The following is a 14,942-nucleotide window of genomic DNA, read 5'->3' as shown; positions in this document are numbered from 1 at the left end:
CAAAATAATTTTTTAAAGAAAAAAATGGAATCAACCTTATGCACCTCTCATTAGAAAGGCTTAGAATATAACTATTGTGTTAGGGAAAAAAGATCAAGACCCCAGATTCTGTGCACAAAATGATACATTTATTGAAAGAGTATTTTTTTTTTTTTAATACAAAAGAAAGCTCTGTACATAGGACTGTGATCATGTCCATGAACTCCCGGGTCAGCATCCCAGGGATGTAGAAACCACTGACACTCAAACACACCCCACACACTCACCACACATACACACAGCCACACAGCCACACACTCACACACCCAGAGCCGCCAGAGGAGGGGAACGCTAAGGGTCACCACACAAGAAATGTCATCTCATCCCTGAAGCACACATGTTCTTACAAGGCCGCGCTCACATAAACATTAGAAGCACTTAACCTGATCTCACTGGATCTTGCCTTCTTTGGGGAGATGATGGAAATAAAGCTCTCTTCCCAAGGATAGGCAAGGTGGGTCCTAGGAGGACATGGCTGCAATTCAGAGAAGAGAGGCTGGGCACATTACAGACCTGAGTCCCTAACTCCCCCAATCCCTGACTCTGAGAGGCAATTCCTAGTCCCAGACACCAGCCGTGACCCATCCTTGCAACCCATCCCCGTATCCCCCATCTGCCCCACCAACCAGGTTTTGTGGGAAATCCCAGGATGGTGGCTCCCACTCTAGCACCCCAGATTTGGGAAAGACAGCAGGGAGAAAACAGATTACAGGACTCTAGGTTGTTGGCAAATCAATCCCCTTGAGATCTGGGCTGTGAGCAGAGACTCTGCATCCCACCATCAAGCTGTCAAGGCAGGGTTATTTCTCACTGAATTAAAAGCAGTCAAGAAAAGGTTTTTTTAAAAACCCGCAATCCAGCTGCAATTCCCCTCTTCTGGAAAATCAGATGCTCAGAATACAGGTAATGGAGGAGAGCAGGTTCACTGGGTACAAAACCCTCTGCTAATGCTGGCCTACCCTGCACATCCGCCTAATGGGGGGTAAGGGGGATGGGGCACGGCCCCTGTAAGAAATACATAAATACTGAGGTTACACTTAGAAAAATAAAGTCATTTTCTTCAAGGCTTTTTGTCTTAATTTTAAAAAGTTACAGTAGCTGCTCACTCCCTGGGAGAGCTGCCCTTCTCTGGCTCCCCGGTACTGCATCGATCTCTTGAGCTGCTCCCAACTCTACTAGTCAGCCCCAATCCCCACCACTGCGTAATGCAATTTATCCCAGGCAGCTGGGAGCCTGATGGAATGCATGGCTGCATCTCCCATGCACATGGCACAAACAAAATCCAGGGCCTCTACCAAAATGGGGTTGGGACAGGTCCCCACAAGCCCTAATCCTATAGCTGGATTCCCTTCTCTGCTTCCTTGAAACCCTCTTACTAAACACCAAAGGGCAAACTAGGCCCAGAGCTGGTGGTAACCCTCCCCGCTCTTTTGAGGCATGGCCCATGGGGCCCTTTCCCCACTTCTTCCTGGCTTATATATAGGATCTGTTAAGATCCCAGAACGTCCTTTACTCTTCCACACTGGTGGGATCCCAGAGCCCACAGAATGGCTCTACCTCCTATAGTCCAACCAGTACTGGGGAGGCCAACAGTATCTCCCCAGGGAAGAGGGTGGGAGAAGGAAGAGGAGGAAAAGGGAGAGGAGGGAAAAACGTGGTGGGATGATGAGAAAAACGCCATAAAAAAAAGTTAAATATTTTAAAAATATATATTTATAGATTTGTTTTCACTTGTCTCCTCTCAAATAAAAGGTTCAAAATTAAACCTTAAGTAAAGCAGCAGGGGGGTAAAGTGGGGATGAAAGGGGATCCAGGCCATTCTCTCCATCCCAGGAGCCACTGTGGCACAAGTGGCAAGGGACAGGAGGCAGCGTGCCCACTGGCCATGGACATTTGCCCGGTGCATAGGCCCAACTGCTAGGGAACTAATGGGAGAGAGGGGAGGTGGGGACACAGTTCCCCAACCACATAGTTGGCTCTGAGGGAAGGTGGTCTCTCACCCAGCCTATGGCAGACACAGTGCTAACCCATGTGCAGCAAGGAGGCTGAGGGCAGAACCTCCAAGCTGCTTCCTTAGGAGAAGGATGCAGTACCCTAATGACCACAGGTCCCACAGAGGGAAGGAGGGGGCACGGTCCCATTGGGCATAGCTAATACTCGTGGCAAACATCGAGCCAAGCTGGGAAGGGGGGGAAGCAAGGCAGCCCCACAGTAAACAGAAATGAGAGGTGGAACCAGGATGGGAGAGAGGGAGAAAAGGGTGGAGGGCAGGCAAGTCCATTTCTTTGGCTGGAGTGAGAGGGCAAAGTCCTGTGGCGGCCCCTCTCTCCTCCCTGCCTCCCTCCTGCGGCCTGTCAACGTGTGTGTAAAGAAAACGTGAAAAGGCAACAATAAATAAGTGAGGCCGTCCATCCATCAGTCCAGGGTTGGCAGAGCTACTCATTCACTCTTGGTGCTGTGCGTTGTTGCATCCAGGTTCACCACCTGTAGTTCTGTCAAATTGCTGCTGCTGCCTGCCTGCTGCCCAATCACTGCCATCTGTAGGAGGTGAGGGAAGGTGAGGCAGAAGGTCAGACTTACATGCTTTAAACCAGGGGTCCTCAAACTACGGCCCACAGGCCAGATGCAGCAGCTGAGGACAATTATCCCCCTCACCCAGGGCTATGAAGTTTCTTTATTTAAAGGCCCACAAAACAAAGTTTTTGTTTTTACTATAGTCCGGCCCTCCAACAGTCTGAGGGACAGTGAACTGGCCCCTATTTAAAAAGTTTGAGGACCCCTGCTTTAAACTGTTTAGCAGAGGAGCTAAGAGTCACTGGAAGACCTTCATCCTGCTCCAGTGCCAAGGCAGGAGGAGATCCAAAACATCTAAGGAGGCAGAAGTGGCAGGTGTGATTTCTAGTTCTGACCCTTAATGTCTGTGCAACTCTACTGAACCTGCTTCCTCACATGCAAAATGCCAACAGTACCTATTCCTTATGCAGAGTATCTCCTACATTGTTGTGAGGACAGTGTAGAAGAGAAACAAAATGTGAGAGAGAAAGCCAGAAAACCCCCCACCCCTTAACACAGACTGGTGACTGTGGGGAAGTCACATAATCTCTCAGTGTCCCAAGTAGCTCCCTAAGAGGATATTAGACATAAAGCAGCTGCTGATCTGAATTGGCACATGAGATTCTTCACTGGGAATTCCCTAGACCAGTAAGTTCTCAGTTCTGATCCAAAATAGCTGCCCCCTTCTCACCCTAACAAAAACAGATAAATGCTCAAGAAATGGGAAGGGTGACTAGCATGTAGTCGTAAGAGTAGGAGAGGCGCCCTACCCACCTACCTGATGAAGCTGGACGGCAGACACTGGGATTTGCACAGTTCCTGAGGGTGCAGTCAGGAACACCTGGGGGACTCCACCTATACCAGAAAACCATAGGGGCTGAAGTCAGAGGTCTTAATTTAAGGGCCTCTGGGCAGGGGAGCAGTTGGGGAATTGAGTGAGCCACCCAATGTCTGTGATCAACATCACCTATCAGGGAATGGGAAAAACCCTCATGCTCATTCTTCTCATCCTCCCCCATAACACAACTCACCTTGCTCCTGGACCTGTCCGTGGGAAACCTGCATGGCGGAAGGTGCCTGGGAGAAGGCATTGAGCACGGTGAGGCTGCCGTCGGCCAGCCCTGGGGTGGGGGCGTACATCACTGCATGGGAGCTGGGGTACATCATATGACCACCCACTGTAGTGGGTACTGATGAAGTCATAATGGTGGCGGGCAGTGTCACTGGTGAGCACAGACAATTAAGTGTCACAGGAATCTGGCTAAGAAAAGGTATTCTCTCTCTAATCCTTTGCTCCCTAACCTCTTCAGATTTATCTCCATACATACTCCCAGACAATAAGGGCCCTCCAACTGTGGATTGGAAAAGGAAGAAGACAGATATAACCAGCCTGGAAACCCGAGACAGACATCACTTCTGTCCAACTTAATGATAAAGCCTTAAACCAGCCTCTTCTCCTCACGATTATTCTTTACCCAAATGCAACAGCAATACCTACATCTTATCCAAAAAGTTTATTTTACATTCTAAAATCATCAACACAAATTTTATCACCATTTTCAAGTTTGATATTCAGCCATCTGTTCATGGGCCTGTTTTAAACACTATGAACCGCCCCCATTCCCCCCAAGTAAGAGCCACACCTGTTTAAACTGATTCTACATAATGAAGAATCTCAATAAACCTCTTTGGAGTTAGAAGACCATGCTGTTTGTTCTCACTCCTCACCCCCCAAATATGCAGCTGTTGAACTTCTTTTTTTTTTGAACTTATCTTTTAAGTCAAGGAGAATTATAATATATTTCATCTTAAGATTATTCTTGAAGTAACTGGAGGCATGCCCAGAAAGTCTTCCTTCCTATCAACTGCCAGCTGAAATTCTACCTAGCCTTCAAGGCCCAGCTGTACGTCTACAATTCTTCTGATTCATGTCCTAACCCAACACAAGCCATGTGTCCTTAAAGGATTCTGTATCTGCCTCTCTTACGATGTTTTGTATATCTGTGCATGTGTCTAATTTCCTGACAGTAAAAATGTGTCTTCAACTTCATTATTTTCCTCATCCTAGAACAGTCCTGAAACAGTCCTGCTGAAAGAGCATATGGTAAGTGCTCAATACACAGGGGTTCAATTGAAAGGAGGCACTTCAGGGAATCCAGCTCCTGGCACAGCACCATACAGAGATGGACACTGATAACTGAATAGCTGTTGACCTCATGCCATCCTCTCCCCCCTTCTGTTTTCCTTCTCTGTAAAAAGGGCCAGTCTACTTGTACTCTGCTAATTTCAACTGTACTGTTTTATGATTCTTCCTCCCTAAAAACGAGTCTGCTACTTTGGGTCGTCTGTTCCTATGCTGAATAAGAGGAAGTTCAAAACCTTTTTCATTCTTATCTTGTCCCCATAAAAACTAAGAACAGCCCACCCATTTTCCCTATCATAGATGTCAGGTATAAAGTCTCAAGAAATTACCTACAAGCAAAAGCTGTATGAGGATCTCATCATAGAGACATGAGCCATACCTGTCCCACTGGAGGTTTGTGTGAGGTCTGTGCTGCTGTCACTAGAGGGAGACGTCTGCTGAGGGGCCTGGTGAACTTGAATGGCCTGGACTGGAACCTGCTGGGCCACTGCCCCACCTGTCAGAAGGAGAGACCCTACTCATGGTTTATCCCAGCTAAGAGGCAACCCACAGCCACCACTAGACTCCCAAAGCACACTCAATTTCTGGGTCTGACATATTGTTCCTCATCTTTCATTTCCCCTTTACCCCAACTTGGATACAGCATTGCCCAGAAACAAGCAGTCCAGCAAGAAGAGATTAAATAAATCCTGTGGCTTGGCATTCAAAGTCATTCATAATCAGATAATATCCAATCTTTTTTTTCTTAGCACACTATTTTTCGACACAGACAGAACACTTGTTGCTGCTTTCCCTCCTCAATGTTTTGCTCAGCATTTCCTACACCTAGGTCTTTTTCTTCCTTCTTGTCTCTAACTGATAACTCTACCTTTCTCCCTAGGCCTCAATAGCACTTTCATGGTGGATTTCTCTAACATAGCTGTCATGTACTAAATTTGTATAATTATCTGGGTGGGTTTCCTATGTCCCTACCAGATTGAAAAAAGTTCACTAAGGGCAGAAGCCACATCTTGTCTTATTTCTTCTTGAGCTACATTTCTCTAGCACCTGGTACAGAGTTCTGCACTCGCAGTGGCACTAACCACAAGAGGCCCTATTTGGAGCAGTGTAGGCTCTCTCATGCTTCTGTCCCTGCCCCTAGACTTCTTAGTCAAAGTTAACTTGCCAGGGATATGTGTTCATCCCATCAGAAAGGGTGGGGAAGCAGAAGACTGTCTGTTGTCCCGGCTGCAGTTGGGGAGCAGGATAAGCTGACTAGGTAAGTGAGTTCATCTGGGAAGAGAGCATCTGCCAATGGGACATGAGGTTTTGGTCAGGCCTAACCCCTGCTCTTATTTTCTCCCTCTCCCTTTCTATTGTGTATCTCTTTGTGCCCACCTCACTCCCAGGGCTGGCTAGCTTGCTCCCTGGGCACCAAGTATAAAGGAGGAAGTGGAAAAACCCCATCAATTTTGCCTCTCTCAACACTCACCAGGCATGAGGGTGAAGCTGGTAGGCAGTTGCATGAGGCCTCCGGAGGAGACAGGGCCACTGCCCGTACTCTTCAGCACAGTCCCATTGGCACTGCTGACGGCACTGGGGCTGACACTACCAGAGACAGGCGCCAGGTAGTTGGTGATTGGGAAGGAAGGGCCGCTGCTGACTTGCATCGTGGTAGAGGTGCTGGGTGCTGTCTGGATGGTGGAAGTTGTACCCGGCAGATTGGTGACTGTGAACGATGGCTTCAGCGTGTCCTACAGCCAGGGCAAGGATGGGGCTGTGAGCCTAGATCAGACGATCCTACCCATCATGACCTGTCACTGAAACATGGCTCTCAATATCCCAAGGTCCCCAAGCAACAATGCTTAATTAAAAAGAGCAATGCTGTGGACCTCAGCAGCCTATCCATAGATGTGACTTTGAGCAGGCACTCTCCAAAGACCCTTTAAGTTTTAAAGTTGCAAAATTCTCACAAATCTGAATAATAATAATAATAATAATAATAATTAGCACTAAGGGTAACAGCACTTTGCAAATATGATCTCATTTGATCCTCACAACCACCCTAGTGGTTTGTGCTCTTATATTCCTGTTTTGAGATGAACAAAATGAGCAGATGCTTTCCCCTACAATCCTGGGAGGAGAATCCTACTCCAGAGATGCATCAAACACCTCAGTGGTAGGGAGAGTGAGGAAAAGGCAGTTCAATCTGAGTGCCTGTCTCCCTTCCATCAAAAGAATCCTTAATCTCCTGCCATTTCTAACACCTGTGCTAAAGGGGAAAAAAAACCAAAAACAAAAAACATTTGTAGGTAGAGTGAGGCAGACCAGTTCTTCTATCATCAGGGGAGGACAAGGGCCTGCAAGCAGTGGAGGGGAGGAGGAACAGGAAGAGGAAGAGAAGAAAAGGATCCTGACTCTGTCCAGGCCTCATGAGGTGGAAGTGACAGACAAGTCCTAAAATGTGTAGGATGGCTTAGGGACCAGGCTGTCCGGAGCTGCCTGGCTGTGGCCACCCATTGGTAGAGGTGTTGCTAAGAGAGCCAGAGGGCTTGGCTGAAGACCACAAGGGGGCGGAGTTGCTGGTGACTAAGAGAAGAAAGCCCAGCCCATTCCCCCAAATGGGAGGAAGGGAGGGAACAAGGAGGAGGGAGGGGCGGGACAGGGGGTGACCCAGACAGTGGCCAGTGCGTGGCCCCACCCCACCGAGCTTGGTGACATGCTTGGCAGAGCAGGCTGCATAGGTGGGCTGCTAAGCCAGCCAGGCATGAGGTCTGCAGGGCTCCCAGGATCATCCCGGCCCGGTGTATGCTGGCCTCCGAGCCCACACGTCAGGCAGGATTCAGCTACACCCCCGCCCCCACCCCCAGTGGGGAGACAGCTGGCTGGAGGAATGCAAGGGCCCCTGCCAGGCAGGCAGCCTGGCGGGCGGGAGGAGGCTCATGTGGAGCCGGAGCATGCCTTATATGGGCACGGAGGCCACCCGCTTATCAGGGGGCCGGGCTCCAACTCAGACGGTGGGAACTGGGCACCTGTCCTTCAGGCTGGGGGGAGAGCCGAGCCAGCCCCTTCCCACATGACATTGTGCTTCTTTTGTCCCTCTCCCCTCCGAGGCACCCCGCCATGTGCACACCTTGGTCTCACCGCTGCTGTCAGACTCAGACACCTGGTAGGTGAGGTCTGTCTCTTCAAAGCCCGTGGCACTCATTCGCTGGTCTGTGGTGGGGTCTGAGCGTGGTGGCGAGTCTGGTGAGTTAAGGCAAGTCTGGATCAATGCCTTGCCAGTCTCGCTGGTGATCATGGGCTGCAATTTTCGAGTAGCAAAGGTGTATACATGTCCCGTTTCACTGGCCACAAGTAACAACACCTGTGTTCCTGTCAGTGTAGAGAGCTCATAGGCCTGGAAGGGAAAAGAAGAGGTGAGTGGGTCAGCAAAGGGGTAGGAACCCCCTATATAAGACCCTTAAAAACCTCCGAACCCAATGTTCTTCTGAGGTACAGTGGAACGGATTATATAATGACCCATACTGATCTGAATTTCTATCAGATTTCCTGGAACATTAGAAGTTGAGCATATTTAAAACATCTCTCCTGATACTTAAACTAAGAATCCCACCCCATCCCAAATCATCCTTAGGGCAGTACACAAACTCCTTTAGCTAGTTTTAGCTTCCAGGTCCCTCCTGATGACCCTACAGTCAACCCCAGGGGAGAAAGAGGAGCACAGTTCAGCTGCTCTCCTATGCACTTGGGCAGATTCAAGACCCAAGCACAGCTGCTGGAAAGCTTAAAAGAGCACATTCACACACTACATACACACACACTCTCACACACCCACCCCCCAGCCACAAGTCCCCACACCGTTTTGAAAGGCAAGCAGGGCACCAGGAAGAAACATGTGTCTGGGATTTCCACAAACAGCTGAAGTCACTTTCCTGTCCAACACAAGCCATCCTGGGATCCATACTGTGTTGAATGTCCTTTCTCACTCTTGGCAGGACTTTTAATGATATCACCTTTCTTTTAGTTCCTGAATCCTAATTGTATAGTTAGTTACCTTTTATTGCACTGATCTCTCTTCTTCCTCATTTTTGAGGGATTAATAGAAAATAGAAAATAGAAAAAATGTCCAGAGCTGAAAGAGATCTTGGAAATAATCTAATCTAATCTTACTCCCTCATTCTGGAGAGGAAAAATGCTAAGGCCTAGACAGAGGAAGTCATTTGAAGTGGTCATCCAACAATTTCATGAAAGAAGTAGGACTATAATCTGGGTATCTGGAACTCTGTCTGCTAGACACTAAGTTGCTTCATTGACCAATACTCTGCTTACCCTAATCATCAGGCCCCGAAACAACACGAACCACTGCAATCTTATTCTTATTTCTGGAACCTTTCACAACTTAAGGCCCAAGTTTCCATGTACCTATATTTTGGTCACAGAAGTGACCAGAGAGAATTCCTACTTTGGAGGATCATCCTTACTGATAACTCTGCTTATGCCAAGTGTTGGAGTCTGTAAAGGAGGCAGTCCCACAGCTATATGTTAGATCACGTCTCCCACATTTTTTCGGGGCAGGGGATACCCGGAGCTCTCCAAGACCAATAGAACAATGCTAATTTCTCTACTGGGCAGATAACAAGGATAGAACTCTCAAAGCTCTGACATCTTATCCTTCAAGCATCTATTCCTCTACTGGAAAGCAATCCCCTCCATCTCGATTAACAAAAATTTAGACTCCTCCTCTTCCCACCCCCTTTTACCATGCTGGAGAGCTTAGGAAACTCAGGCCTCTTCTACAAAAGAAAGAGTAAAAAACTGTCTAGGGCAATTGGGATTTGAATGTTCATGTACAGTACTATCCATCACTTAACTTTCTTTCAAAGCCCTAGTCCATTCCCACTTTATGGAAAAACTAGACTTGTTCTTTCTTCTTAAGGTCTAGGGGCTTTCCTCTCCCTTCCCCCTATGCTTCTCCTCTACTTCCTCTCACAATGCTCATTGATCCTATTTTGTGTCAGTCCTCATACCTACCTACCTGAGCTTGTAACATTCATTATCCTAGTCACTACCACCCTAAAATATAGATGTACATAAACAGATTCCCACCTATCTATGGAGACCACTCTCTCTCTCTATGTTTTTCTATAAGATAGAGCTTTCTACAGTTATATATACACGAGTACAGATCTATGTATATAGATTTATATCATCAGGTTTAGAAGTACAGCTATGTAAATAGACAGTTACAGATCTCTAGAGAACCATTTCCCCCCACTTCTGTGGGACTCAGTCGCTGTCCCCAGGAGCTCAGTAGGGCCTCAGTTTCTTTCCCCCTGACTCGGGGCTGCCCGTCTCCCCCTGACAAGGTGGGCGGACCTTTGTTGCCGCTACTCACTCCATCTTTACATACACCTTTCCCACCCCTGGCTCGCTTCTTCATCTTGGTGCTTTCTCTGCATGTTGTACACACACCTGCCCTACCATGCCCCGAGCCTTGTTTGTTACTCACCCCTTCCTGGCAGTCTCTGACTTGTCCTGTTACTACCTCAGCTCTCTCCATCCCAAACATCTCCGTGGTTCACGATTTCTCCTCCCTTCCCCCTTATTACTCATTTCTTCCCACTTCCACACTCCCGGTCCCTCTCTCGGGCGTGGGGCATCTTCTTCCTCCTCTGACCCCTGCCCGGCAGGGTCTCCCTGACTCCCACGCCGAGCTCCAGCACTATCTTCCATTCATCACCCGGTCCTTTCCTTCTCCTCCTCCTCCTCCTCCTCCCGGATGCCCCCCGCCCCGGTTTCCTTCCCCAGCCGCCGGGTCCGTGCCGGATCCTCCGGCCGGACCCCCCGCGTTGTTACCTTTTTCATGATGCCCGTCTTCCTCTTGCTGAAGGTCGTGTAGCGCCGCAGCTTGTTGTCGATGAACTCCATCTTGATCTTCACGCGGCCACGGGTCTTCTTGCCCGGCTTGGCCCCGCTCACGGCGCCGCTAACCGGGCCATAGGCCCCGGCCGCCGCCGCTGCCACGGCCGCCGCCGCTGCCTCGGACCCGCCGACCACCACGCCGAGTTCCATGTCGCTCAGGCCGCGCTTGAGGCCACGCCGCTCGGAGCCCAGCTCCTCCTCGTCGCCGGACTCGGAGTCGCCCTCGCTGCCGCTGTACAGGGTCCCCGTGGCCGCTGCCGCCGCCGCCGCCGCCGCCGCCTCCCGCTCCAGGCGGCCGGGCCCCAGCCCCGCGCCATTCCCGGGGCCGCGGCCCCCGTTAGCCCCGCGAGTCCCGCCGCCCGGCCGCCCCGTCGGGGCCCGGACCAGGCCGCCCCCCAGGGCCGAACCCCGGCCCAGCGCCGCCGCGGCCCCAGCCTGGCTCGGTAACATGGCGCTCAGTACGGGCGGGCAGGCGTCCGGACGGGCGGGCAATCAGCGCGGGGCCGGGGCTGCTGCTGCTGCTGCCGCCGCCGCCATCGGCCTCCGCTCCCCGCCCCGACTCGGCTCCTGCTACCGCTGCTGCTGCTGCTCCTTTTCTGGCCGCCGCCGCCGCCGCTCCGAGCCCGGGGCCCCTTGCACGGCCCGCTCCGGGCCCTCTCGCTCCTGCCCCGGTGGCCCGGGTTGCCCCAGGCCGCGTGCAGCGCCCCCTGTCCGAGAGCTTGGGCGGCGCGCCCCGCGGCCGTCAACGTGCCCCCGGGGGCTGGGGCTGAAGCAGCAGCTGCTGGCGGCAGCGGCGGCGGCGGCGGCGGCGGCGGGCGGGCGGAGGGGGCCGGGACCACGCGCTGTCGGCGGAGGGATCCCCCGACCCTTCCCCCCATATAAAGAGATACAATGTTTCCTTTTATGGCGAGGCCGCTCCTTATATGGTGAGCCCCAGCGCCCCCGCCCTATTGGTCGGCGGTTCCGGCACCTCCATCGGCCATTGGCCCGCCTTAGTGGGGGGGGCTATTCATTTGCATTGGCATACCAGGCCAGCTGCTGTCATTCTAGCGTCAGGCAGAGGCGCGGAGTCCGGAGGCTCCGGCGTCTCTTAAAGAGACAGGAGGTTGGAACAAGGCTGGTCTCCGCCCCCTCACCGGTGGGGGTTGAAAGAATCCTAGGATGGGGTGGAATGGGCGGAGGGAAACCCGGGAGATGAAGCGGCTTAGAGCGCCTATCCCGGGGCGGTGAGGAAAGGAAATTGGAACCCAGAAGGGACACAACCGGCAAGAATGGGGAGGGGAGGGTGGGGGGAGCCCGAGCTGGACTGATGAGGCGGCTGCGCAGGGGGTCAGCTTAACTAAAAGAGGCACGAAAGAAAGGCATTCCGTGGTGGCGGTGGAACTGAAGGAGGGGGCTCTGCGCTGGCCTTGACCCCAGGTGCCCAGACCTCAAACATTCTCCCCCAATTTCTCTCTTAATTAGGACTATAATTTAAAGGGCCAGCTCCTTGGTCTTCAGCTATCATCTTCTACCTTGGGGATAAGAGGAAAACCTTTGGAAAAATTACATCAGGAAGAAGAAAAGGGAATCCTGATTTAAAGCAAATAAATTCTTTAAGTCCAGCCTTTTCATTTCACAAATGAGAAAACTGAGTCACAGAAGTTCAAATGGGTTATTCAGTGTCACACAGCTAGTGTCCAAGATCTCGACCCTGGACTTGCATTTTTTTTTTTCTTTGAGGGGAAGAGAGGAAGTTTGGGGATTTGAAACCACAGCTTCCAGTTATGAGACGAGGCCGGGCGAAGTTTAAGCGTACTTTTAGAGTTATGTGTTGCAAATAGCCGGACAAAGGAACGACCCTTTGTTTAGCCTCTCAGTCACACCCTCGCCCCGCAAACATCGGGTGGAGGGGATTTTTTAAAGTAGAGGAAAAAGTCAAAATTATGCTCACTTTCTAATTTTTTCATAGGAAAAATGAAAACTAAGAAGAATGGGATCTATATGAGATAGAACTGGACTAGATAGAACCCCACTACTGGAGATCATTTACAGTACTTGAGCTCCCTCCCCCTCCTCCTTACATAGGATTGTGAAGGCACATGATAGGAAGTGGCTGTAAAATGTCATAATTAGGTTAAAAAGCAAAGCTAGGATTCAAATCCTTATCTTCTTCTGACTTAAGTTCAATGCTACATTCCAAAGGAACATTATATTGCAATGGAGTAGAGGACTGTTTCATACACTGTACTTATGTTTCCAGCATCTGGCAATTAATAATATGGGCTGATTGACAGATAACTTGTTTATCAAATCCACAAAATAAATGTAAAGAATTTAATATTCTTGGTACTCCTTGTAAATGTAAAATACAAACACATAATATTCTACAATACATGAAAAGGTCTGATTTCATCAGCAGAGTCGTCTATGACTACATAGATTGAAGTTATGACTACTCCACTACTTAAATGAAATTTCTATTAAGTTTCTTGAAGCAAAGTGAGATTTCAACTCAACTTCTGCCCATGAAAATTACATTGGCAAAAGGAAATCATCCTTATAAGTGTTTAGGACTATATGGGACTAGAGATCCATTTATGACTTCAGGAGTGGGAAAGCTAAACATTCTTATGTTTTCTAAACATAGAAAGCCATGTCTATATGTGGCTCATGTCTCTCCTCCCCACCCCCAAGTGCCCAGCCACAACCTTAAGCCTTCTCTGTCAATTCTGTAATTGTAGGAAAGAGCCCTGATTTGAGCTTCAGAAAACCTTAAGTCACAGACCCTGAACACCAGCTTCCTGATTTGTAACATAGGGATAATGAAGCAAAACCTAGCCACATTTGTCTTTTTACAGACCAAGGTCATATTGGGATTCTCAGCTTTAACTTAGGAAATGAGAAAATGTGATGATCTCTTTTCATTTTTTATCCCCTACTCTCTGGGTACAATGAGATTTTCCAAAAGACATCAGGAAGACCAAACATAGGGTTATATTCACGTGATCGTAGAACTCAAGAAGGGCCTCAGAGACCATCTGATCTCCATCTGTCGCTCCATTTTATAGATGAAAAGAAGCCAAGAAGAGTTAAATGACTTGCCCAAGTGATCACCAAAGTATATATTACGAAAAATTGGAACTCAAGTCCTCTGAATTCTACATTTAGTGTTTTCATTCCATCCCACTACACTGGTGATATATGTAAGACTTAAACGGGGTCAAATTTCACTCCAGCTTCCCTGCAATGCATCATAACAAGAACTTCTAGCTGGGGCCCCCACATTCCTTCTCATATCCATGAGATATAATGTGTGGCTGAATACAACTCTGAAGTAGTAGCATAAATGGCCACAAGGTGTTTTGGGGGTTCCCCCCTTTTTTTCTTAGAGTGCTTTGGAAACATAGCATTTAACAGTTCGAAAGAGTCATAGAACTAAAATCTAGGTTCTAGACGTACACTTTAGTCCAATTCTATTATTTTGTAGATGAGGAAATTAAAGATTCAGGGGGAAAGTAGTTTGAATCATTAAACAGTCTCAAGATCTAAATCCAGAGTAAATCCAAACCCAGTGACCTTTCCACTAACCCAAACTGAAATTTCATGTAACACTGTAGTTATTATATACATCTCATCAACTCTCTTCCATGTTATCCTAGAAATTCTCCACAGGAAGTCCACTCAATGAACTAGTGGCCTTCCTCTGATCCTCAAAGTTTTTAAGAATTAGGTCTATATATATCTGTTGTTATGCTTTACTGGTTCACTTAATTTATCTTAAACCACTTTTTTCCAATAAAAAATTTTGAGGGTAAATATGTAAGCTTATTTATACGTACTTTTACATCTCTTGCCCATTTTTGATAATTTAAAAGAAACTGGGTGACTCACAGCTACTATACAATATCAATAGAAGAATTTGTGATCAAAGGATGAATTTTTATCTCTTAAAAAATTTTTTTTGTTTCAACCAACTTAAAAGAACTGTATATTTTCTTAAATGCAATCCATGCTTGAGATTTTTCAGTTAGGCCCAGGCCAATGGGTCCAATCAAGATATATCTATCTAAGATAATGGGTAAAATGGTTGTTTTAGGATTAATAACAGAAACTTCAGCAACCTGAAAGTATTCACTGTATAAATTTTATGAGTAATTATTCATTCCCTTCTTTCTTTTTATGTGGATTTTTAGAGGTTTAAACCAGAGTGGTTTTGAATTATAGTTGAAAAAACATGCTAAGAGAAAAGAAGTGATCTACTCAAAATCTTCTCATTTAAGATCATTCAGTGGACTCAGTGGTTTTGTTACCATCTCCAGTC

At 48.4% G+C, this 14,942-nt stretch overlaps 1 protein-coding gene across 2 annotated transcripts; it reads right to left on the bottom strand.

Moving 5' to 3' along the window:
- Positions 1-106: 106 nt before the first annotated feature.
- On the bottom strand, positions 107-11,195 carry SRF (serum response factor). 2 transcript variants are annotated; one of them, XM_051997002.1, is made up of 7 exons: positions 10,574-11,195; positions 7,848-8,114; positions 6,207-6,468; positions 5,115-5,249; positions 3,624-3,815; positions 3,371-3,447; positions 107-2,577 (listed from the first exon to the last, which is right to left on the bottom strand). In XM_051997002.1, the coding sequence occupies exons 1-7, from the start codon at positions 11,087-11,089 to the stop codon at positions 2,479-2,481; spliced, it is 1,548 nt and encodes a 515-aa protein (XP_051852962.1). In that variant the 5' UTR covers positions 11,090-11,195; the 3' UTR covers positions 107-2,478. The 2 variants fall into 2 exon arrangements, with proteins under 2 accessions (XP_051852962.1, XP_051852963.1); XM_051997003.1 differs by having other exon boundaries at positions 5,115-5,231.
- Positions 11,196-14,942: the final 3,747 nt, after the last annotated feature.

Source organism: Antechinus flavipes, chromosome 4, assembly GCF_016432865.1.
Source record: "Antechinus flavipes isolate AdamAnt ecotype Samford, QLD, Australia chromosome 4, AdamAnt_v2, whole genome shotgun sequence".
NCBI classification, from domain to species: Eukaryota; Metazoa; Chordata; class Mammalia; order Dasyuromorphia; family Dasyuridae; genus Antechinus; species Antechinus flavipes.
The sequence above is the reverse complement of the archived record's forward strand: the minus strand, read 5'-3'. Positions and strand labels throughout refer to the sequence as shown.

What these genes read in the sequence shown, in the direction of transcription:
- SRF (XM_051997002.1), bottom strand. Translation starts at nt 11,089, where the DNA reads ATGTTACCGAGCCAGGCTGGGGCCGCGGCGGCGCTGGGCCGGGGTTCG. An exon ending in CGGACAGGTCCAGGAGCAAG is followed by an intron (nt 3,448 to 3,623) that starts GTGAGTTGTGTT and finishes TTTCTGGTATAG; the next exon opens with GTGGAGTCCCCCAGGTGTTC. An exon ending in CTGCCGTCCAGCTTCATCAG is followed by an intron (nt 2,578 to 3,370) that starts GTAGGTGGGTAG and finishes CACCTCCTACAG; the next exon opens with ATGGCAGTGATTGGGCAGCA.